The sequence below is a fragment of the Corvus cornix genome, chromosome 3, assembly GCF_000738735.6.
Source record: "Corvus cornix cornix isolate S_Up_H32 chromosome 3, ASM73873v5, whole genome shotgun sequence".
NCBI classification, from domain to species: Eukaryota; Metazoa; Chordata; class Aves; order Passeriformes; family Corvidae; genus Corvus; species Corvus cornix.
The window spans coordinates 109,049,205-109,074,494 of NC_047056.1; the positions used below are offsets into that span (position 1 = coordinate 109,049,205).

At 40.3% G+C, this 25,290-nt stretch overlaps 1 protein-coding gene across 2 annotated transcripts in view; it reads left to right on the forward strand.

The window, feature by feature from the left end:
- PTCHD4 (patched domain containing 4) overlaps window positions 1–24,832 on the forward strand; it is a 92,762-nt gene extending 67,930 nt beyond the window's left edge. For both annotated transcript variants that reach the window (XM_010393245.4, XM_010393246.4), the window contains exon 3: window positions 11,877–24,832. In XM_010393245.4, coding sequence (XP_010391547.1) covers window positions 11,877–13,510 — 1,634 coding nt within the window. In that variant the 3' untranslated portion in view covers window positions 13,511–24,832. The remainder of the gene's footprint in view (window positions 1–11,876) is intronic.
- The last annotated feature ends 458 nt before the right edge of the window (window positions 24,833–25,290 follow it).

Here is a 25,290-nt window from a genome sequence, read left to right on the forward strand (position 1 = left end):
GCTTGCAGGAAAAGCAGCAGTCATGTGCTATCTTAAAAATTGGGAAAGAAACATATTTTAACAGATGTCTATGAGTTTGTATGGTTTACTTCTGTGTCTTGGTCCAATACCCAAGGTATTAATCCCCAAAGTAAGACATTTGCGTATATTGATTGATATCAGACATTAAGCACATAAATAGCAATAAAAATCCTGTGCTACATGAGAACAACAAGGCTGGTAAATGCCATGAGCTCACCGACGGATCCTTCTGATAGTTCAAAACTAGATAGTTTAAAGCCAGATAGTTTAAAACTAGATTTCATTTGCCTCGATTTCCCTGCCATGAAATTGGCATAATACCCATAACAGTCTCACAGATGTCATGACATTCATTCATATATGCAGTGCAGGAGGGAATCGATGCATGCACTGCTATATCATCCCACGGCAAAATAATCAATTTTTAATCATTGCTGTGCACAACTGCCAAGGGTAAATTGGAGCTGAGACCAGGCAGTAAAAGAGGCAAGTATTTGTATCAATTCAAAGACAAATTTCTAAATGGTATTGCTACAATACTAAAATTAGTAAAGTCAAAAACTTAAACGCCAGATTTAAGGTCCTGAAGAGCTGCACAACTTTAATTCATGCTTCTCATGCATTTGGATCTTAATGCAGTCAGCCCCATGAATACAAAGGAACACAAAATCATTCAGACTGACTCAGGCCAAAGGGTTTATCTAGCTCAGCATCCTATTTCTGATAGCAACCACTGGCAAGTGCTTTAAAAATGAGGATTTCAACAGGTCAAGCATCAAGTCATACTCTCCCAAAACACTCCCCCGGGCTCCTGCTGCTTCTTGGCTCATTGACTGTGCACCTAAATATGTTATCTCTGACTTTAATGACCCTTTCCATGCAATTTTCCTCCATGAATGTGTGCAATTTCTTATAACTTCCTGAATGGTCCATATTAGTGTAACAGGGTTTTGAACAAATTTGATACAAGTGTAGCTGCAAGCTGTGGAGCAGCAGGCAGAGCATCAATACGTTTTGCAGTTTTCATTTCTCAGTAGAACTGCACAATGAAGTTTAAGAATTATTTTATTCCAATCATCAGATAAGTCATTTCTTCTCTCTTTGGTTCATTTTGCTTTTAACCCCTTGTCTAGTGAGAGGAAGCCCTTAGATCCAAGGAAAGGCTTTGGGCCATGTAGAAGAGTGCTAAGCACCTTTATAACCATTTGATAGCTTGTCTGAATGAATTCCTGCATCTACAGCATTCCATCTAGGCATATTCTATAGCATATATACTGTTTATCACAACACTGTCACTGCTGTGATAAACAGTATATATGTAACTTACACATCCTGTATTGGGAACCTGGCTAAATTTATTGGGACACGCTGGGAACATGGGAGAGGGCTGCTGTTCCCCCAGAGTGTTGCTGTGTGAGCAGCACAGTTTGTATTTCACAGAGCAGGGCAGCAGCCACATCGCTGCTTGGCAGCTGCCTGTGACTCTGGAGCAGATGGATGTGAGGATGCTTCCCAGCCTGAGCAGGACCACTGGTGGCACAGCCTGAGCCAGAGCCCTGGAGCTGCAATGATCCGAATGCTGTCCCAGGCTTGGCATTGGCAGTGGAGCAGCCTTCCTCCGCATTCCTATGCAGTGCAGGATTGGGGCTTTTTGGGAAGGGAGAGGAAGATTTAATACCTGTTTTTCAAATTGCTGAGTCAGTCCCTGTATTTCCTTCACTCCCAGCAAACAGAAGCAAAAGGCCAATGTCGCCGCCCTCTCTGCCTTCCCGTCCCTTTTCTGAAGTAAACAAATGTCAGCAAATCCTGCACTAACAACTGTTAAAAATATCACCCTGTCAGCAGACAGGTTCATTCCTTTTGCTCTGAAGCTCTCTCTTCACTGCGGTAAAGGTGTGCTGTTACATCAAGATAGGCAGTCTAGGTGGAAATCTCAGTGACCAGGGGAGGAACAGAGGTGCTGTGCTCTGCACCACAGTGTCACCAGCTGGAGTAATTTCCAAATAGGAATTACTAGTGTAGGAATTTGACAGGATTTGAGTCGGTAACTATCAAGGTAGAAGTTAGCCCTGCTTTACTCAGCTAGAACTTGTCCCTGGGGTAGCAACTGAAAATGAGCTTCTTCAGCCAACATGCAGCACTCACTCTCTTCAGTGTATTTCAAACCAAGTTAACCCCAGCACCAGCTCTATAGTCAGAGTGATAAGATGGTGCCCCATTAGATTTTGGGAATGTATGAAAAATATTCATGATCAGAGCAACTACGTCCCTTTCAACAGGAGCTAAATCCCCAGAGAGCTTTGCCCAGGTGATTTTCCATCTGCTCCAGGAAGGGGACGTTAGTAGTTAAATGAATTTCACTGGGGAAAATGAAGAATGAACTTTTTCTGCTTATTGCTTGTTATGCCTGGAATCTTACAGTTCAGAAACTTCAGATTGTGCAGACAAATGTATCTTGTCACTGAAAGGTAAAAGTTTTCTCCTGTCACTACTGGGTCCCACCACTGATAACATTATACACTTGTCTCATGGGTAAAACTCCAGAAATTTGTCCCACTCCCTTCAAACACTCCTTCATTCTCTTCATTTGCTCAAACTTACAAATGCACTGATCATTTTTTGGACATATATTCTTTCACACCTTCTATTTACTCCAACTATTTAACCATTTTTCTGCTTTTCTTTAAAGAATCCATTATTGCTCCATCTTTGAAAGAAAGCAGCAAATGACCAAACATATTGTTTCTATAATGATTCAAGTATAGATTATTTTGCTGGATGCCAGAATCTACACTTAATCAAAACATTTTCTTTTCTTGGGTCTCACTATTACCTTATTCTTTTGGATGTTACTGGATTATCAAATCCAGGTGATAAAGTGTTCTGATCAGTGTCACAAATCCATCCTATGCTTTTAGCATAAACAAGTATATAATAAATTCATTTAAGACTTAATCTAAATTCATTATCTTGTCTTCTATATGTCACTTAAACTCCCATCAATAAATAAGTTTCCATATGTGCAGTTCTTACTTACAATGTTCATTATAAGGCTTAAATGAGAAACAGTGAAAAGCATTTTAATTCATTGCTAAGCACAGCAGAAAACTAAGCAGGATTCCAACTTTATGTACAATTTGCACAAATGTAATTTATATACATTAGCTCAAATGTAAATCTCCCTTAATGAGGTGTGCAGCCTGATTATTAATCACATCCATTGAAACATTCTCCATCTTCAGCTTTATTTCAATGCAGGGGGAGGTTGCTATTTGATATTTCTGTTCCTTTGAACAAGAAGAAGTGTTTCTAGGCATGAAAAGTTGTAAAATTCGACCTTAAAATGAACTTTAGCAAGTGAACCTTGAATACAAAGAGGTGTCATTACAGTTCAGTTAGAAACATGTTTGTGTCTAGACCAGCAGGTCTTTGGCTCATCTCCAGGGCTCATCCTGGGCTTCTACCCAGGGAAGCTTATGGGGAAGCTCTGGAAAGGTCCTTTCAATATAAAAGATCCAAAATTGGATAAGATTCAGAATCAGAGATGCCAAATTCTTGCCAGCATTAATTATTCTTAATTTAAATCAAGATCAAGGTCCCACTATGGTGGTCTCTGTGTAAACAGGGATAACAGTGTTTGCCTTGAGAGCCTGCAAAATGAGAGACAGAAACTGATGAAAGATCAAGGATGTGCCAAAGGGATGTGATGTGTAAGTAAATTATCTCCATGGCATTTAGCTCAGTTCCCATAGCTGCTTATGTTTGGGCTTCTGTGTGTTGTCTGGGACATTTATTTAGAGGTGGATTGGAAAGAGTAGAGTGAGGGGGCTGTCAAGGACTGTGGAACAAATTAACTCAAGAGGGAACATGAACTACCACTTTTAATCTGTGTTTCCAACAGATTGATGTTAATCTGATTTATAGGTTGGTGTTTCTTAGGATATTGGAAGGCAAGGGAGGAACTACAGCTGTGACTGCTACATCATCACACCATTTTCTTCTTGTACAGGCAGCTACAGCTGCGGCTGTGGTCGAGAATTTGGCAGGATTTCATGGGAGCAGTATTAGGCTGATACTGAGCTTTTCTGAAATGCAATTATACAGCCAGCTCCAGACAGAATCAAATGTCTGCCTCTCTCCTCACTGCTCTTCAGCCTCAATCATGGGCTTGCTGTCTGCCAGCCTCCACTGAAATGCCCATGAAGAGACCAACTCTTTTATGTTTTGGTCTCACTGGAAATGCCCAGAATTATTTAAAAGGCTTTCAGAAATGCTCATGCAAGCAGAAATAAATACAATTGCTCGGAGTACACGTGAAGGTATAGTCTGTATATTTAACAGGAATGCCCCATGATGTACTGTTACTTTTTAAATGAAGTTCATATTGTAACGGGGATACACCAAAATTTGGAAGCTGGAAGTCATTGATGTGTTCAGGCCTATGGCAAAGTGGCCATAGTCTGACAGAAATATTTTTAAGGAAATCAAAATATCTATTAAATATAACTGACTTCCTTGATGATATTTGTGACAGATTTAAGTGCATTTTCTATGTTTATCAGAAGTGCTAAAATCTAGCAATAATGAAGTCTCCCGTGCAGCACTGGGGATTTCCCTGAGGTGCTTGTCACTAAAGACAATGGCTCAGCTGGCTGAGGTTTCATTGCTCTTGGTTAAACATTCTTCCTATAAAACCCAGCTTTGTAAATTAGACAATTTATTATGATATGGATCTGTTACTTAAAAGAAGAATTTTACCCTGAACACTCTTCAAGAGAGAAAGGCACAGCAGTGTATAAAACCCCTCTGTCAGCATTTCTGCATAAATCTGGTTAGAGAACAAATTGTGCATGTAGTCACCTCACAGGAGAATGGACTTGGAAAGGATTTAATTTCTCTGTTTAAATGCTTTTAAATATCACAAAATACCATGTACCAAATGAAATAAAGAAGTATAGGTTTTGTGAAAACAAAATTTCTGCAGGAGATTGAGCAGGAGATCTTGACTGGACTTTATGTAGTAGTTGCTGCAAGCTCTGTGACATTCAGAAGATGTAAATACTATAATACCACTGGAAATTCCGATGGCTCAAGGATGCTCCTCCCTTTGGACAATGCTACTCATCAGTGCATCACTTCCACAGTTAGACCCTCTATCCCCAAAGTCTGAACCATCCCAGGCATCTTACTGGTAGGATGAGGTCTGACTTCACCTCTAGTACTAAGATTCTGGAGAAAGAGTAAACCAGTGACCACTGTGAGAGTGGTTTGGTCCCTCAGCTGCCTCATCAGACCCTCCCAGTTACCACTAAAGCAGCACAACAGTCAAGGCAAAACTAAATGAAGAAGAAATGGTCAACAACCCAACTATATGAACAATTCAATTACAATCACTTTACAAGCACCTAGAAAGATGTGAAAGTAAAACCATTTTTTTCCTACCTACATTTTAGATTAGCTTTAAAAAATGTACTCTATCTTTTCCTTCTTCTTAATCAAGCTGGGAATTACTTTACTCAGAGTTGTGGTTAGGGTCCACTTCTTAGCTGGATGCATTGTCTGAGATTTACCTTTATGGAATGGGATCTAGATTAAGGTACACATTTCCTACTGCTACCTAAAGTATGATCGAGCTTCAATTATTCTTTGCATTCTGCATTCAAATCCCTAAGGATTTACTGACTCTTTATAAAGAAGTAGTTTAATAATTTTTTTCTATTGCTTCTTCCCTCCCTGAGATGCAGACAGTCCTTGGTGACTGTGATAAATTTGCTTAATCTCTGTGCTTCAGTTTTTAAATGTAAGTGGGGATACAAATATGAATGATACTAATATTAGTGATTTAGCACAAGAACAAATGCATTCTACACTGCAGTGTGTTGAGATGCAAAGTTTTTCCTCTGTAAAAAAAGTGATGATGTGAACCTAAACTCTCTAAAATGGCGTGTGTTTCCAAATCAATAAACCTGGGTAAGAGAGTGTAAAGAGCCAGCAACGTGCTCTAGAAGGTGTCCCTGCCCACGGAATGGGGTTGGAATTAAATAGTCTTTAAGGTCCCTTCCAATCCAAGCCATTCTATGATTCCATGATTCTGTACCTCAATACGCTCCTAACGATCATGGTCCCTGCTATTATGGGGGATTTATTAGATAAATTAGACAAGTTTTTCTAGGACATGAATTGCCTATTCCCAGGGGAAAAAAAAAAAAAAAAATAACAGTTTTTCCTCTAGACAAAATAATGTAAAGTTTATTTCCAGTAGACTCATGGCAAAGAATTATTATGTAAAAATATACTTCCTTCCCACCACTATGATTTAAAAGAAAGCTGCCTGTTCGTCCTTTGTATAAACAGCAAGTTACATGTGTGGATGTTAATGAAAACTGAATATAACACTTTCGTTTCTCAGTGCAGAAATCCTGAGTAAAGCTGTTCTATGGCACTTCTAAGACTTTTTTTTGTTTGTTTGAAATATAATGTAGACACCAACGTTATCACCACACTGACTGCAATCACCTATTGCAGCAAATAATCTTCTTTATGTCTTGATGCAAAAAAAGTGCAGAGTCATCCTGAACTTCCTTCCTAGAAAGTTTATAAAAGCTGGCAGCAGCTAGCAGCTCTCCTTCCAGCAGAGCCTCATGGCTTCAGACTGGGGTATCAGTGGGTACTATGTGGAGCTACAAACGCAGATCGAATTCCTATCCAAAGAAGCTGACTGATTGGGGCAGAAGCAACAGCTAAATGCTGAATGGGCATGCTTTGGTTAAGAAAACACCGAAGACAGATTGGTTTTCATGCTTAAAATTTCCAAACTATCTCAAGACAGAGTTAGGTATGATGGTACAAAAGTAAGAGACCTTAGAAATCTGAACAGAATCTGCCTCCCAGCACTGACAGGATCACAGAATCACAGAATCACCAGGTTGGAAGTAACCTTCAAGATCACCAAGTCCAACCCATGCCCTGACACCACTTCAACTTAATCATGGCACTGAGTGCCACATCCAATCTTTTTTTAAACACATCAAGAGATGGTGACTCCACCACCTCCCCAGGCAGAGGATTCCAGAACTTTGTCACTCTTTCAGTAAAAAACTCTTTCCTATCATCCAACCTAAATTTCCCTCAGCACAGCTTAAGACCGTGTCTTCTCGTTCTGTCAGTTGTTGCCTGGGAGAAGAGACCAACCTCCACCTTCCAGGAAGTTGTAGGGAGTGATAAGGTCACCTCTGAGTCTTCTTTTTTCCAGGCTAAACACCCCCAGCTCCTTCAGCCATTCCTCATAGTACTTGTGTTCCAAGCCCTTCACCAGCCTTGTTGCCCTTCTCTGGACGTGTTCAAGCGTCTCAATGTCCTTCCTGAGCTGAGGGGCCCAGAACTGGACACGGTTCTCGAGGTGTGTCCTCAACAGTGTCGAGTACAAGGCAAGAATGACTTCCCTGGTCCTGCTGGCCACACCATTCCTGACGCAGGTCAGGATGCCGTTGGTCTTCTTGGCCACCAGGGCACACTGCTGGCTCATGTTCAGTCCAATACCCCCAGGCCCCTTTCTGCCTGCACCTGGCACCTACATTAACATTTATTAATCTAACCTTTAGACTTGCAATGAAAACGACTTTACGGCCTTCTTAGATAGTGTGCTCCAGAGTTTAATGAAGCTTAAAGAGAGAAAGATTTTTTTTCTCTGATATCTAATCTAAATGGTTTTTGGGGTATTTTTTGAAAATGAAACCAGTGATATCTTCTCTTTCACAAATAGAAATGAGATAGACTTGATTTCTGCCCTTATTATACCTTTTTTATATTGAATATTGTTGAGTCCTCACTGGCATTCCAGTCTATAAGGGGGAAAAGTCCAATTCATTCAGTTTCTCTTTATGCTTTTCATATACCAATAACAGGCCATTGTTTGCTGGTTTTATTCTCCAGGGCATTCACCCTATTTTTTTCCAATTTTTTTTTTAAATGTTGTCACCCACAGCAGCAGTCTGGAACTAGGTAATTTTAAAGGTCCTTTCCAATACAAATCTTTCTATGATTCAATTTAAAAAATCATGCCCCATTTCAAAACAGTGCCCCAGTTCTCCTTTTTGAAGATAGATACTTTGCTGCTTCTTTCCATTCTTCTTGGACCGTCCCATCTACATTTGTCCCCTGAGATGACTGTTAATTGTTCAGAGATTGTTTTGGCTTAACTTTTAATTGATTTCTCCAGGTTGAATGAATTTAACTCAATCAAGCGGTCTTTAATCTCTCATTTCACTGTTTTTGTTTCTATCCCTATTCTCTTCCAGTTTATTTTAAATATCTGCTAATAATTAATCTTTTGTTTTTAAATTTGAGGCAGAAAATGCATTATTTATTTCCATCTTCTCTGCAGCCTCCCTTACTTGCTCTCCTACACTCACAAACAACGGGATAAAAATTTCTTGTCTCCTTTCCTTTAAAGCAGTCATAGGCCATTGCCTGTCCAGCAAATAAAAAATTGCTGTACTTCGTTCGTGTCATGTTAGTACCAGAGAAACTTGGCAGTTTTGACCCAGAGCCAAAGACCCTCTGAACCTTCCTAGAACTGGTCCGTGAACTTAACTCCACTGTCAATGTTGTTGTGGCATTAGGAATGAAGCTGAAGGAACAGAATTTTATAGAGTGACTGTGTTGTCTGAATCCTGAGAACTGTCAGAAAACGTTCATGAAAAACAGATATGTATCCTTGTTGGGAGAAGTGAATAGACCTGCTTATCTGGGGAGAGCAACAGAGGCTGACTGGAAAACTTGGTATCAGAGTAATGACGTGGGGAAACCAACCAGGCAAAGATTTCCTCTTATGTCAGCAAGGGAATTACCACATTATATTCCCCAATACCCGTGTTTGTGTGATAGAACTGAAGTTACTTGTAAAAGGAGAATAAGGGGAAATTTGACATTGGTATAATAACAATCATGAGAAAATCAGTGCCAATTTTGATACTCAAAAAAGCTAAAATATCAATAATTTTTCCCTTAAGACACTATTTGTTTTATTTGCAAAAAAAGCCTAGAGCTTAATTACAGGGTTTTAACTTTGAATGTTATCATGAATTTGGGCACACACATTAGTGCATACTCTTGGGTAGTTCTCCACACATGTGTTTGGCAATAAAGCCCCTCTCTATAAATCATTGTGTACCTACCCCAAGGTTAAATGCACCCAGGTAGTCATCACTGAGAATGTGATATGCTAACACTTATAAATTAATAGCAATTGAAAAATGGCAAAGGTGCAACTGTGAACATGAACTTGCAGGAGGATAGAGAAGTGAGATTTTGGAATAAGTCCATATTACTGTTAATTGTTGATAGAGCTGGTAGAACATTGCTTCACTCTTTCCAGTGCTGGAGCATGCCCAGAGAAGGGAACGGAGCTGGGGAAGGGTCTGGAGCACAAGTCTGATGAGGAGCAGCTGAGGGAGCTGAGGGGACTCAGCCTGCGAGAAAAGGAGGCTCAGGGGGAACTTTTTCACTCTCTACAACTCCCTGACAGGAGGGTGCAGCCAGGTGGGGGTTGGTCTCTTTCCCCAGGTGACAAGCAATAGGACCAGAGGAAATGGCGTCGAGTTGCTCCAGGGCAGGTTTAGGTTGGATATTAGAAAAATTTTCTTCACAGAAAGGGTTGTCAGTCATTGTAACAGGCTGCCCAGGGAAGTGGTGGAATCACTGCCCCTGAAGGAATTTAAAGGCTGTGCAGATGTGGCACTGAGGGATATGGTTTAGTGGTGGGCTTGGCAGTGCTAGGTTAATGGTTGGGCTCAATGATCTTAAAGGTCACTTCCAACCTAAATGGTGCTGTGATTCCTGTACCATTAAACTAAGCCATGCCAGGACATATGCACTCAAAGCGGTGACCAGCCAGCCTGGGCCACACCCAGCAAGACACTTAAACACTTGCTATAAACATGTAAAAATTGCGTTCTAGTCACTTGGTTCTGCAGATTTGCTCAGATGAAGGAGCCAATTCCTTCTGCTTGATGGCCCAAAAATGACAGTGTGCAAGACAGCTGTGCCTTGAGAATCTGAACAACTCACCCTAAACTTACCAGGGAATTCGAGGTCCCTTCTGAACTGAGATGCTGGTTCATAAGAAAGCAGCATTTCCACACAGGCCTTTTGCTAACTGCAAGACTTCTGTAATACTGTGTGTTTATCTTGCACTGGGGACACAGATCTGCAGTAAAGCAGGTAACATTCACAGAACCTGACAGTTTATGCTGTAATATTCCCTGTCTAGAACAGCTGTCAGGAGTCTGCTTTGGGCAACATAAGCAGCTGTATGAATCCAAACAATTTAAATCTAAGGACAAGCTCAACAGACCTTTCGTTGCACACACTTTATTATTTGCAAATCTCCTGTTGTCATATTTCTGGGTTTGATACAAGAAAATTTGCTTCGTGCCTGCTTTGGTTCATGCAATTCTTTTACTACAGAGGGTGAAGGCCCACAGACAGAGGCAGAAGCATCTGCAATCTACTTCTTTTTCTGCTCAGTAGTATGTCTCCTTACATTGGCCAGAATTTTCTCAGGGCTAGATCCAATGTGCAGAGAATTTTGCACTTCCTGATCCAAGTTAAAATTTGTGCTTTTAATTGTTTTAATTATTATTTGAAAGCCAAATTTAATTGTAATTTGAAAACCAAACCATTTTGGATGGATTTTTTTTGAATCTTAGCTTTTTTATTTTCCCCCAAGTTGAAATTCTCTAATGGTAAAAAAAAAAGAAAATAATGTGCACGTGTGTATATATTCTTTTCAACATACACATATGTGAATATGTACACATTATACATAACTTTTGTTTGTTAACCTTTTCCAGTAAGATTAGCTTCCGTTTTACCGTTCTGTCATAAAGTTTAATAGCTGTAGACTTCCTAGAGTGTGATTGTGACAAATAAAATGAAAATGAGTCTGTATTACATTTTAGTTTGTTAAAAAAATCATATCCCTAAAATACTTAGGAATGGAATACAAAGCCAGAACCTGTCATGGAACACTGACTACATCTGACTTTTTTGAGTGTCCTCTCACATGAGCTAAGGAAATTCCTTGTCACCAGGAGGAGCTCTGGATAGTAAAGAGAGAGACACAGACAACCAGAGAAAATAAACCCATACATTTTCTAGACAATTAATGTGGAACAATGGCTTAGCCAGTATTCTTCTCTCCATCACTTCCACCAACATGTCGATTTTCATACAGTGTGCAAAGTTATGTACTATCACTGAGAAGTTCCAATTTCACTCAGTAGGCAGAGAATAATGACACAAATTATTCTGGTTATTTGTACTTACAGAATAATTTTTCCTTTGTCCTGTATGAAGAGCCAAGTAGTCCCATTCTTGGTCACACCCATTCATTTCTCAAATAATCTTTATAAAATATACTCTTTGGAAGAAAATACTCTTTGTATTTTTAACTGTTTCAAGTTGAAGCCCTTAAACCTTGAAAGATGTAGTAGGATGACACAAGGAATTTCTAGAATGAACCCCAGACTTGAACCAAACTTCATGTTCTCCTTTATTTGCAGTCCATTTGGGAACTAATTCAATGTTCATTAAAATCAATTAGTGTCTTCATTTTTTTTTTGAGCATGGAGAGTCTCAGAATATCAGGCCTGTTAATTTAGGCACCTGCAGATGAATCTGGTATTTAGCTTTAGATAGACACTTCACAATTTTCCATTTGCTTAACTGGTGACAAAAACATAACAAATTTCAGCAGACAAAATTTTTTTACTGCTGGAGGATGAAACACTTGGGGGATGATTGGAGCCCCCCTTGATATATGCAGACATATAAACTTCATTTTCTCATTTTAGGTCATGGAACCAAAGGAGTGTTTGAACTCCTTTCAGGATGGCGTCGGACCAGAGAGAATCTGCCTTTCAAGGACAGAGTAGCAGATGCCTACTCAGACGTCATGGTCTCCTACACGATGACAAGCTCCTTGTATTTCATAGCCTTCGGCATGGGTGCAAGCCCCTTCACCAACATCGAAGCTGTAAAAGTCTTCTGCCAGAACATGTGTGTCTCCATCCTCCTGAACTACTTCTACATCTTCTCTTTCTTTGGCTCCTGCCTGGTTTTTGCTGGCCAGCTGGAGCAGAACCGGTACCACAGCATCTTCTGCTGTAAAATCCCCTCGGCAGAATACCTGGACCGGAAACCTGTGTGGTTCCAGACCATGATGAACGATGGCCATCAGCACACTTCTCACCATGAGACCAACCCGTACCAGCACCACTTTATCCAGCATTTCCTCCGAGAGCACTACAATGAGTGGATTACCAACATCTACGTCAAGCCATTTGTGGTGATACTGTATCTCATCTATGCCTCTTTCTCCTTTATGGGGTGCTTACAGATTAATGATGGAGCCAACATCATCAACCTTCTTGCCAGTGAGTCCCCAAGCGTTTCCTATGCCCTCATACAGCAAAAGTATTTCAGCAACTACAGCCCTGTGATAGGCTTCTACATCTATGAACCTCTGGAGTACTGGAATGGTACTGTGCAAGAAGACCTAAAAACACTCAGCCAGGGGTTCAACACCATGTCCTGGATTGAACAGTATTACCAATACCTTCGAGTGGGTAACATCAGTGCAACCAACAAAAGTGAGTTTATCAGCATCCTCCAGAGTTCTTTTCTAAAAAAGCCAGAGTTCCAGCACTTCAAAAATGACATCATTTTCTCCAAAGCTGGAGATGAGAACAACATAATTGCTTCTCGTTTGTACCTTGTGGCCAGGACTAGTGAAAACACACAGAGGGAAGCGGTGGAATTGCTGGAGAAGCTGAGGCCACTCTCTCTTATACAGAGCATCAAGTTCATTGTGTTCAACCCTACTTTTGTTTTCATGGACCACTATGGTTTATCAGTAACTATGCCTGTCCTGATTTCTGGTTTTGGCATCCTGCTGGTGTTAATACTGACCTTCTTCCTGGTTATCCACCCTCTGGGAAATTTCTGGTTAATTCTCAGTGTCACCTCAATAGAGCTGGGTGTCCTTGGCTTGATGACCTTATGGAATGTAGACATGGATTGCATTTCTATACTGTGCCTTATCTACACTTTGAATTTTGCCATAGATCACTGTGCACCCCTGCTTTATACATTTGTATTAGCTACTGAGCACACCCGAACTCAGTGTATAAAGAACTCTCTCCAAGAGCATGGGACAGCCATTTTGCAGAACGTTTCTTCCTTTCTTATTGGGTTGGTCCCCCTTCTCTTTGTGCCTTCAAACTTGACCTTCACACTGTTCAAATGCTTGCTGCTTGCCGGCAGTTGCACACTTCTGCACTGTTTTGTTATTTTGCCAGTCTTTCTAACCTTTTTCCCACCTTCCAAAAAGCACCACAAGAAAAAGAAAAGGGCCAAAAGGAAGGAACGAGAAGAGATCGAATGCATAGAGATTCAGGAGAATCCTGATCATGTTACAGCAGTCTGAAAGGCTTAGAAAAATATAATAGTATATCCTCTTTTTAAAAAAGTGTTGCACAGAGATGCAGGGAAAATAGAGCAAAGATCTCAGCTGCTTGTGCTGGCCAGGTCTGACAAGGCAAAGGAAGATCAAGAAGGGGTATTCATGACACCTCAAGGTGCAAACTTTTTTTAACAAAAATAATGAAAGCGAAATAATCTCAAATGTTTCCTTTGAATCCTCATTCTCCACCAGGGAAGAGTCTGTTGGCCATTAAGTATTCCTGAGTCTCAAACTGTAGCTCTAATGGGAATTGCTTAATATGTCATATGTAGGACTGAAGCAAAGGTGGAAAAAAGAGTCACCATTAAGTAAACATTAGGGCAAAAGGCAGATTTGTTCGAAAAAATTGTCCATGGAAGAGAAAGAAACAATATTTCAAATCAGAAAATGTTACAAGACCAAGAGAGATTGAAAATGCCATGGTAATTTTTTATTTTCTTGAGGAAGTTAGTTAAGAAGAAACCTATGCACTTGGGAAGTAAATGTTTAAAACTATCTAAGCCAAAGTACTTCCCAAATCCAGTATACCTTGTATACCTGTAACACCACAATTAGAGCATTGTTGCAAATATGGGTGGGAAAGCTAAGGGATAGAGGTACTGTTTATATAGGAGAAGAAATTATCATAGCCATTTGGAAATTTAACACTTAGTTCCTTTAAATGTGACATATCACTGTTACCCCAAGAGGTCACAGCTGGTAGTTAATACCATACATATATTTTGGTATTTCTGAATTGTGAATTTCCCCTTGAGTGAACAGATCTCACAAAACTAGCCCAGGCCATCGCCACTGCAGCACTGTTTGCAGTTCCTGCAGTGTAACACTTCTGAATCCTAATTTATCGGTGTTGACATTAAATACTGAATATTAATCAAGCAGGCGCTTTAAATGTAATGATGGATTGCATTTCACAGGCACAACGTGACCGTGTAGCAGCTGAGTCAGCTCTGGAGCACCTGCGCAGTATTATCATTACATATTTGGTCCAAGGGACGAAGGGATATGTTTGCTGGTCCCTGCAATATGCTGCAGGAAGTGGGATTTTCCCCTCTTTAAGCAAAATGTTATTCAAAAACTTGCCACACACAAAAAAAACCCCACCTTGTAAAGCTTTGCATGGGGCTGGATCAACACCTAGTTGTAAGAAGACAGATTGGTCCCCTGTGGGAAGGGGAGGGGAGGGTGAAATGTCTTTTTTATTGTTATTATTATTCCTAAATATTTGAGTGTTGATCATCTGCAACATAAAGCTTTGTTATGGCAGTTGAAATTTCACAGGAGAGTGCAGTAAATCCGCAGTTACTATGTGGCACTAGAAACTGTACTGTAAAGAACTATGAATGACTTTCTCTGCTTTGTAAACTACTCAGCTCAGTGGCCCAAGGGAAGGGATGAAAACAGATCTAGCCATTTCAGTTTGCTCTTGGCCCAGTTCTGCACTGGAGCTTGCCATGTCAATCTCTCCTTTCAGTATTTTAAAAGGGCTTGCTTTCTACTCTCTGGAATATGGTATAGCATCCTCCATGAGCAATGTCTTCCTGAACCTATAGTATCCATGGGGACACTATGTAAAGATATCACTATATGGAGCGTCTATGTCTACTTTGTATGTCTTACTTGTGGGTACATTTAAAAGATAATCTGGAAGCTGTTTGCCTTCCAAAATGTGTATACATGTCTATTTGTGGCTGATAACTCAGTCTCAAACCTTCAGAGTTTGCTGACAAGGGTGTGTACATATGTTTTACTAAAAAGCTCTCTGCAAGATGTTAATTCTTTGCTACGTGACATGTCTCACATCTTCCATGTTTCATGGTTGTGGAGAGCCGGAAAAATTCACCTGCAGTACAAAAAAAAAGCCATTTGAATGCCAGTTCTAGTGTTCATGAGCTGCTTCTGTTTCCAAGGAATGCAATTTCACCTCTTCTCTATACTTTCTGTACTTTGCCATTTATCATTTGCCAAAAATGACCTCTGTGTTTTAGGAGTGGTCAAAACTCTGGATTGTTCGAGGAAACTTTTGAGTGCAACATGTCTTAGAGAGAGAGAAACTTTCTAGACAGGCAAAGCTTCCAAAGTTTGAATTTGAAGCCTAAACTCCAGGGGTAGCTAGATCAAGGTTGCTGGTTTGACCCAAAATATTCGAGGGCCAGACACAGGACTGATAGTTCAGTAAATAGTTCTGTAAGGTTTAGGAGCAGGGGATGTTTTAATGTTGGGTTATGGCTCGGATGTGTCTCTAACTGGGAAGGCTTTACTGACCTTGATTTGCATCTTGATGGCATTGTGCAATATCCATCCTATTTTGAACACTCCATTGTGAATGTCAAGCTTCCCATGCCTCTTTTTAGATTTCCTCCACTGCCCACACAAAACCTGGGTTGTTGCAGCACTGTGACCCTTGGCTATCACTTCTGGGGGTGTCACCTGGGAAATTCCTGGTCTTCTCTTGTACTGCCCATATGTATCCCAGGGATGTCTGTCATGCATTGTATTGAGGGAAACAGCACTTTCCAAAGCCATCAAAGCCAGGATTCATCTCATCTAACTTCAGATATTAGCAATGCAGATATTTATATCTGAACTTCCTTTATGGCCATAAGAGAGTGACAGACACTTCTGATCCATTTTATAGTTGTATATTAGGAGTAAATTAAGGAGGTTTTTTAAAATGCAGATTTCTGTCCATTGGTGATCAAGGAAGCTCAGAGCAATCAGTCCAAACACAGACAGCAGCAATGCAGATTCATCCAGACCTGGGGAGATTAACCCCACTTAAAATGACAAAATATCAAGAGAAAGAGAAAAGATTATAACCATGCCTTCCAAGCTTCAATTTTAGAGATAAATCCCAGGAATAATTCAGCTCAAATTTTATATTTTGGTTATGAAGTTTTATGCAAAACAGATTGTTTAAAAATCTGGAATTCCCTTAGCAGAAGATAGTGAGCCAAGACATCAGAAGATGTCATTATTAAAGCTGGGCTCACACAAATGAACTAGAGTTTGATGAGGAGTCAAACCAACCCCTCTCAGTGTCACACATGTGCAATAGCACTTGTATAATAGGTACCAAATACATTGATCACACACTGGGACCAGAAGGTTTTTATTTCTATGTTGATACAGGAGTAAAGCAGAAAACAAACCAGATCTTCCATGGATGTCATTTTGTTATTTTTGTCAACCAGTTTCCACATCCACCAAAAAAGACCAGTGCATCTGTTACTTCTGCAGATACATCAGTCTCTGTGGAGCAAGGAAAATTGGAATAATTTTGGGATGGAGAATCCACATTTTTTTAATTCTTCCACTTGATTTTGCTTATTTTTCTTTCAATTATTTTCAGTACATTATACCTTATTCTACAGCACCTTTTCAGTTCAACTGGAGCTGCATAAGCACCTGTGAAGAAAGCAACATAGCTCATGCCAAGCAATTTGACACTGATACATGCAGCATACTGGATCTTCATTACACACCTTTTTCCCCAGTTACCATAAATCCCCTGCAATATTGTGCATATTCCTTTAATGTCTGATTTTATATATGGTCTAGATAATCTTCCAAGAACCCTGTGTGTATCTCCTGCTTGGTTTGGTTTCATTCCCTCAAAGTATATTGCTTTGAATTCATTGTTCAGATAACTCTGTTGAAGTCAACAGAATTATTGCCATGATATATTTGACTTTGCATGTCTTCTGTCTGGTAAGAAGTGAAACCATGACAAATGAGCCTCTTACATTGTTGGTGTGCTTGTTGAACAATATATCTATCTATACTCTATAGCCATAGTTGCATGCTGCACTTGGGCGGCTGCAGTGAAGGTCTATTTCTTTACACCTTGCTTTGTGGGCTATTTTAACCTTAATCTATTCCTCTGTCTTTCCTTTTTTTACTACAGTTAAGTCTTCTCCTCTGTAGTCCATACTTGATGTAGGTTTAAATTGGATTTTAGGAAAATATTGTTTACTGTGAGGGTAGTGAGGGCCTGGCACAGGTTGCCCAGAGAAGTTGTGGCTGCCCCATCCCTGGTTGTGTCCCAGGTTGGGTTGGACAGGGCTTGGAGCAGCACACAGTGTGCTGCCCATTGCAGGTGGTTGGAACTAGATGGTCTTTAAGGTCCCTTCCAACTCAAACCATTCAATGTTTCACAAATTTATTTCCTAACAAAGCAGTGCATTTTTAAGGTCAAGGTAGATACAGATGCATGGTACCTTGTGTGCATAATTTAAAGAGATGATCTTCAGGGTTATCATTCTCAACTTTTTACTTCAAACAATTTCTATTTAGAATGTAACCTGCCACGTGTTAATGTATATTTGAAGTTCCTTGAACAACTTTAGTTTTGAAATTCTCTCTGATGGGAAGGAAAAGAACCAGGGGGAAAGGAAGAATATGCAGTTAAGTGGTTGTGTAATCAGCATTCTTTTTTTCCCCCAAAGGCTTTCACTGCTCTACTCTTAATTAAGTCACACTGAGTAGTAACTCTAGCATAATTAAGATTTATTTCAAAGTAGTTATTCCATATTTCACTATGACAAGAGCCTGGCTTATTGTCATTATGCAAGTACCATGCTAAGTCTCTGATTAATTTTTCAGTAATTATAAACTTTAATAAGTTATTTTTCATTGCAACACTAGGTTTTTGAGTACTTCAAGCTCCCATTTGATCTCCTAGGAAACACTGTAAGGAAGCAAAGTTAGGCAGTCAGTGAGCAAAAGATGTGTAGTGTTGCTGGGGAAAAGGGATTCTCCGCAAAGAGGCAGCTTCTCCTCCAACAAGGCTTTAAACGCTGATGATCAGGATATCTGAGAAAATTAAGGTGAAGTGGAAACCAAGTGAAACATTGTTTGGAGAGTATTGTAACCAAATTATTATAGACAGATAAGACTTTTATTCTTCTTTCATAATGTCTCACACAGGCAAAAGGAATTTGAACAGGAAAGCAAACTTGATATGGAAAGCAGCTCATCCATCACCTAAAATTATTCTTTTCACTGTAGTCTTGCGTGAACCATGCCACAGACTGAGTTAGTACAGGTTGTTCCACCTCAGTATGGGCCTCTCCATGGCCTGTTTTCCATGGACAGGGAGGGAGGGATTCCATGTTTGTTTTCACAAACCCTTGAGGAGAAGATTCTGAACTGTGTCCTTACCTGACAGAGCTGTGTGGGTGAGAGCTGAAATATGCAAGCACAGGTATTTCGTGCCCCACTTGTTCTCTCTCTGCCTTCTCATGAGCAGCAATATCATGAACCCCTGGTACCAACCCCACGCTGAGCGCTGGAATTCATCATTTCCCCAGGAGTAACTTGGAATTTGTGATCACAGCAGCTCACAGGCTAACACAAGCTGATACAACTCCAACCAAGATTTTAGGGGCTTTTTTAAGGTGTTCTTTGAGAGATTCCCACTTCTCACTACAGAGCCCTACACATCACCTCACCTGCCCAACAATGGAGAGGTGGAAATTCTTCTTCTGATATGGCAGTCAGGTAAAAGAAAATCTTCTGTAAGCCTTTCTTTTTCATCCTAGAGGCTTTTCCCAAATGCAATCTTTTTTTTTACTCAGTCACTTCTCCATCTCTTTCTACCTCCTTCATGGTTGAAAAGCAAAGGATCCAATGTGAAACTTGGATGCTCATCCTACCCCTAGCGATGCAAAATATCATTAACCACAAATTTGAGATGGGTTATGGATGTTCAGATCAAGCACAAGGAGCTGGCTTTCTTGCCCACACAGGCAATCAAAACCCTGCTGAAAACAAGTAAATGTGAAGCAGTTCATCTTTCCTAGCTCTCTTTGTTTCCCGCTTTGACATACCAGTGTGTCCACAACACTATTCTCATTTTCTTCCTGCTTCCTCATTAAAGCAGAGTTTCTCCTCCCCACTCTCTGAGGCTATCTTCCTTTTGCAGCTTAACTTATTTTGTACTTTATTCTTCTCTGTGTGCTCTCAACCTCTTCAAAATTTCCCTATTTATTTTTGAAAATTCTGGGAGCATAACTGTTGAAATAAATGGAAGATGCTTCAATGCTTCAAAGTACAGCCTGTGGTACAGACCTAACTAATTTATAACAGAGCCCAAACAGCTAAATACTTTCTTCAGACAGAAAAGTGTCTGTAATAAAACTCAGAAAAAAAATTAAGACTATATTTCCATTTTTATAAGGTTTTTATCTCATAAACTTCTACTTCTTGTGATTCCTTTACTCTAGGCATTTATTTTCAGCACAATTTTATCATAGAAATGCCTAGTTTTTCTCTGCTTTTCTGTCTCAGAAAAAAAAAAAAAAAAAAAAAAGGATATTTCCTCATGCCCTCAAAAAGAAATTATTACCCCCAATTGGAACAATTTTTTGTCAAATTTCTGTCCAGAGCACATTTTCCAGGCTAGTTGTACAAACCTCTGGAAACAAGTATTCTAGTGGAAATGCTGATACAGCCGTAACTACAGAAAAATGATTGGTACCTCAACAGTGTCCTGCTTAATTTCAACCCCTCTGCACCAGCCTGCTGGATTTCCAGGCAGTATTCCTAACATGGATTGATAATTGTCTCCTTCACCATGTCGGCAATATCAGCATGTCAGTGTCTACCCTGCTTACATAGCAAAATCATGAAGAGATTAGCCCAGCTTTTGCTGGAGCGAGGAAATATCCCAGGCTAAGGCAATGTGGCAGCCCTCTGCTCTAAGACTGATTCTCAGCTCCCCATCTATGTGTTGGATACTGCCTGAGTTCCTCTGTAAAGGACAAGAAGTATCACTTTTCTTTCCATAAGCAGTCTGAGAAAAGGACATGAACTATTTTAGATTTAGTCATGGATAGATATTTTTTACTTGGGAATTTGAATAGAGATGTCAATCAAATAGAGTAAAAGTCTCTATGAATAGAGAAATCTTAGTTCACAACATCTTGCAATTCTGACTTGATGCTTCTCTGATCTTATTTTCTTTCCTCAATAAGGATTGAACTTTTTTCACACTTATCACATTGAAGATAATCCCTGACCTACAAAAACACCCTGTCTGCCAGAAGCAGACATTCTCTTGGAGGAAATCCCATTGGTTTCAGTTCCATGTCAAGGGAGATTTTGCAGGATTTTGCCAAGCAGTGGTGTTAGTATGTACCTCCCCAGGCATAAGCCCTCATTCCCAACATGCAGACCCAAATACTAAATATGTAGGATTAGTGGGATGTGTGATTTTGCCTCTACCAAAAAAGAAGAGGTCATTGCAAAATTCAGTTCTGAATTCACCATGAGGTGGAAAAGCAAAGAGTGTCCAAGGAGTCAGCCTTGCAGTTATTGTACCTGTGTGAGAATTTCAAAGAGGGCTCATCCATCTCTGAAAGCTTAAACAGGGACAGTATCATGCCCTGAACAAGAAGTCGTTCTCTACTCACTACCTCAGAGAGCCACACGGCTCCTGAACAGCATCATGGAGCCTGACCTAAGTCCTGGACATGATAAAGTTGAAGCACAGAACTTAGAGTGCACGTTCTTAAGACCAGGAGATTCCAGGTTTTGCAATGACACAGGTACTGGAATTTAATCTTCACAGCTATTAAGCACCTAGAGAAGTCCCTGGCACAGCTTTGCTCTGGAAAACGAGCTCTCTCCCCAGCAATCCCTGGGCACAGTCTGGCTGCTGCCATGTGCCAGGGACAATTCCCACCAGACAATTTATTTACACTTACCCAATTTTTAGACTACAGGACTGTTTTATGGTATGGACAGTGACAGACCACATCAGCCTCCTTCAGGGCTGCAGAGCAACCGTGACATTGCTTGATTTATTCTCAAAGTTATAACTTTAGACAGCAATGCAGCCTATGCTCATAGCGGTCTTTTACTTCTGAAGATCTTCATCTGGCAAAGTACTCAAGTAAACGATTTAGTTAATCAAATTCTAGAGTCTCATGGACTAGGACATCTTTAAATTTAAGCATATGTTTAAATACTGAGCTAAATAAGGATGCACTTATGTCTGTGCTTCAAGTTAAATAGGAGCTTTGCAGAAAAAGAGGCCTTAAAAGAAAAGGCCTTTTTTCCCATAACATAGTAAATTCTACAATTATAGTAGCAATTTCACAATATGTAGAAAAACCGTGCCAAGCACATATATTTTTCAGGGTTTCCATTTCCCTGATGTAAGACATCTCAGGGACATTTTAGTGATTTGTTACAGTAATACAATACTCAGGCAAGAACAAAGCCTTGCTGAGCACTTTTTCGGGAAAAAAAATAGCAAGATATTTGACTCAGAATGAGAATACAGTATTTTATGATGTTAAAGCTCATTTCTTAAAGAAAAAATTTAAACTTTTTATTTAATGTAATTAATTGTTTCTTTCAAGTGACACACTAGAGAAGTGCTGGATATGCCTCTATTTTGAATGACAGGAATTGCTCAGTGAAGTTAAATTCAGCTTTGCAAATAAAAAAAGATAACACCCCCCACCAAAAAAAAAAAAAAAAAAAAGCAGGCTTTGTGCCCAGTGTAAAATTTGTCACGACATTATCTGTTGCTTTTTAATTAAATATGAATGGTGACATAAATAGGACAGAAGTGGAGAATCACATGTCCTGGGGCTGCATCTGGTAAGGAACAGTTATGTACACCAAGAAAAGAAATCAAGTCTCCACATGTGCAAAAAACAAATGCAACTGCCAAGTCATAAACATGGTGAATAATGCCATTGGCTTCAGTGAAGCCATCAGGATGCATATAAAGACATGAACATAAGTCTTTTCCAGTCTGAGGACTGGGATAAACTGATATTCTGATCTGAAAAGGAAAGAGAACTTCTTAAGGTAGACATTTCCTCAAAGCCCTTAGAAAGATTCAGTGTAACTAATCTCTGTTTCTTCCAAGAACAATGTTTTTTGAAAAATTTTGCCTGAAAACATAAACTCAGTAGGTACACAGGCTCTATAAGCATTTAAGAGCCTAATGACAAACAGTGTCCTTTCATGAAGTAATTCTTCCCCTGGGATGTCTGTAGCAAATACTTTATGGGAGCACCATAAAGTGACCAGATGGAAAGGGACATGTAAAAATCAGATATTAAAGATGTCCCTTCCCAGGCTGCAGTCAAAGGAGAGAAACATGCACTGCAATTCCTTGAGCTGAGGTGGATACTTTAGGATGAGGGCCCTCACACAAGGCTGGCAGCAGCTGCCAGAGCTGGAGAATAGTTTGGGATAACCAGTCCATAATCCTGAGGGTACGTGCATAAAATCAGACTCATCCCTCTGAGGCATCTCTGTTCATTGTAACTGCAATGAAAACGCTGAGAAGTAGCTTTGGGGTGATGGGCAGTAACCAGTTTGACTGTTCTATTTGTTTGGTGGGAATTAGGGTGGGCCATTGGGGCTCCAGGAGGGCAGCTCAGTGACTGGAGCAGCACAAACAAGGCAGCTGTGAGCAGCCAAGAGTCACTAAAACAAGGCCTGAATTAAGCAGGTTCTGTAAGGAAGATACAGGTCATTTTTTCCCATTGTTTGTTTCCACTTGCCCTTTTATTTTAATGCAATTCTTGTTTTGTTTTTTGGTTTTTTTTAAGCCCATAATGGTCAGCTTTCCTACCTCCCTTTAAGCTGCAGAATTTGGTTAACCTTTTTTTTTCTTTTTTGGTATGAATTTAGATTAGATGTTTAATTACTGAGATTTCTCAGGTGTAGGTAACTTTACTATGCTACGGATAAACAGCATAAGTCAATATTGATTTTCCTCCCTTGTAAAGCTCCCTTGTTGCTGAAAACTGTTAACATTTTTCAACATTCTACCATGGCCATATTTGTATAACAGCCTTTTACTGAGCTTGAAATTCTATACCAAATACTTATGTCTTTTAAAGACTGAAATCTTCAATAAAATATGTTACTCGTAAATATTAGAATTTCCCCTTTCTTCAATAGGAAAATATTCTGTATTAATCCATATTACAGGACCATTTTGTCAGGTGCCTGTTGCCTTACATTTAGATTTAGAGGAAATGAACAGGTTTCTCTTAAAAGCAAATGTGGAGCTAAGACCTTGGGCAGCAGCAGGAACTGGCACCTCTGTCCTCACAAGATGTACAGGGCATTTCAGGACTTGGGAAGAGTGGGTCAGAGCCAGGGAACTGGCAACCCTGAGCTGGCATATGGTCCCTCACTGATTATCTGCAGATAGGCAATTTACAGGTGCCCTGAAGCTGTGTGAAATGCAACCAAATGTTTCAATTTCCCAGACGGAGCTGGCGACATAATGGTCTCCCCAGAACATAATCAGGTTCCATTCCTCTCCAAACACTCCTGCCAACAGATCCTTTCTCACTGAGATCTCTCTTGCTTTCTCGTTCAGCCTTCTCCCCGCTCCTCACTACCCCAGCAGCTCTCAGCTCCTCTTCCCACAGTGGCAGAGTTGGAATTTCAAGCCCTTCCAGTGCAAAGGCATGGGGATATCCTTCCCAGGATTTCTTGACCATCTCTGGGAAGACCAAGTGGATCTGCCCACACTGCACCCAGAGCTGTGCCGTGGCTTGGAGGTCTGCCCCTGCTTCTGTGCTACCTCTTCTCTTGCTCTTGAAAGTGCAGGTGCATGAGCATGCCCTGGAGTTAACAGAGAGCTTCTAAAGACACATGAAATAATTCCCACATTCCCTTACATTTCCTCTACCCAGTGCAAATGGAAATCTTTGGGTTTTGCCTTCAAGTCTCTCTATCCTGAAGTCCTGGTCTGTGGTACCCCATCAAGAGGGAACGTACTGGGCTAAGATTATATGTCTGGCTTCCTTTCAAATGGAAACTGGCAGAAAACAGAACTCAACAAGTTTCACCTGAGTGTGAGGAAGAACCTATTTACTGTGAGGGTGACTGAGCACTGAAACAGATTGTCCAGAGAGACGTTTTGGAATCTCTTTCTCTGGAGATATTCCAAAGTCATCTGAACATGATCCTGAGTAATATGCTCTAAGGGACCCTGATTGAGGGAGGTTGGACTAGATGTCCTCCAGTTGTCCTTTCCAACCTGAACCATTTTTGTTTCATTTAACTATGTGTGCATAAAGCACAAAATCTCTATTCTTCTTCTAACAGATTTATCTCAAGAGGAAAAAGAATTTTCCTCTATTACATCATAGCTATTAGCACAGCTTCACCTGGGAGAAGGTGTTGTCACCTGTCAAGGTGAATGAAGCAGAGAGCCAGTGATGCTTCAGAAGTGTTCAAGGCCAGGTTGGATGGGACTTGAAGCAACCTGGTCCAGTGGAAGTTGTCCCTGCCCATGGCAGGGGGGTTGGAACTAGGTGATTTTTAAGGTCTCTCCCACCCAAACCATTCCATGATTCTATGATTCTATTTCTCCTGTCCTGAGCTAGGTCCTGCCATTTCTGCTTGTATTGATTCTGTGCTAGTTTCATTTTCATGAGGGAGGATGCAGATTTCACCCAAAATTACAGAAGTACCCTAGAGAATGAAAAGGGTTTTTTCACTGTATTTCAAGGAATAGTTCAGAAACTCCATAAATTGTTATGAATAAGAAAAGGCAGCCCAGAACTATGGCATGAAATTCTCCTCTTTGTTGCCAAGGACATGGAAAACTTTGACCAAGTTTTCTGTGCATGTTGCAAATAAAACAATTAGAGTCTCATTCCAACCAGCAAGGCCCTAAACCTGCTGAGCTCCTAGAAACAGCATAGTCTATGCCTGGCTATAAGAGAGAGATCCCAAGGGCTTGAGGCTGCATG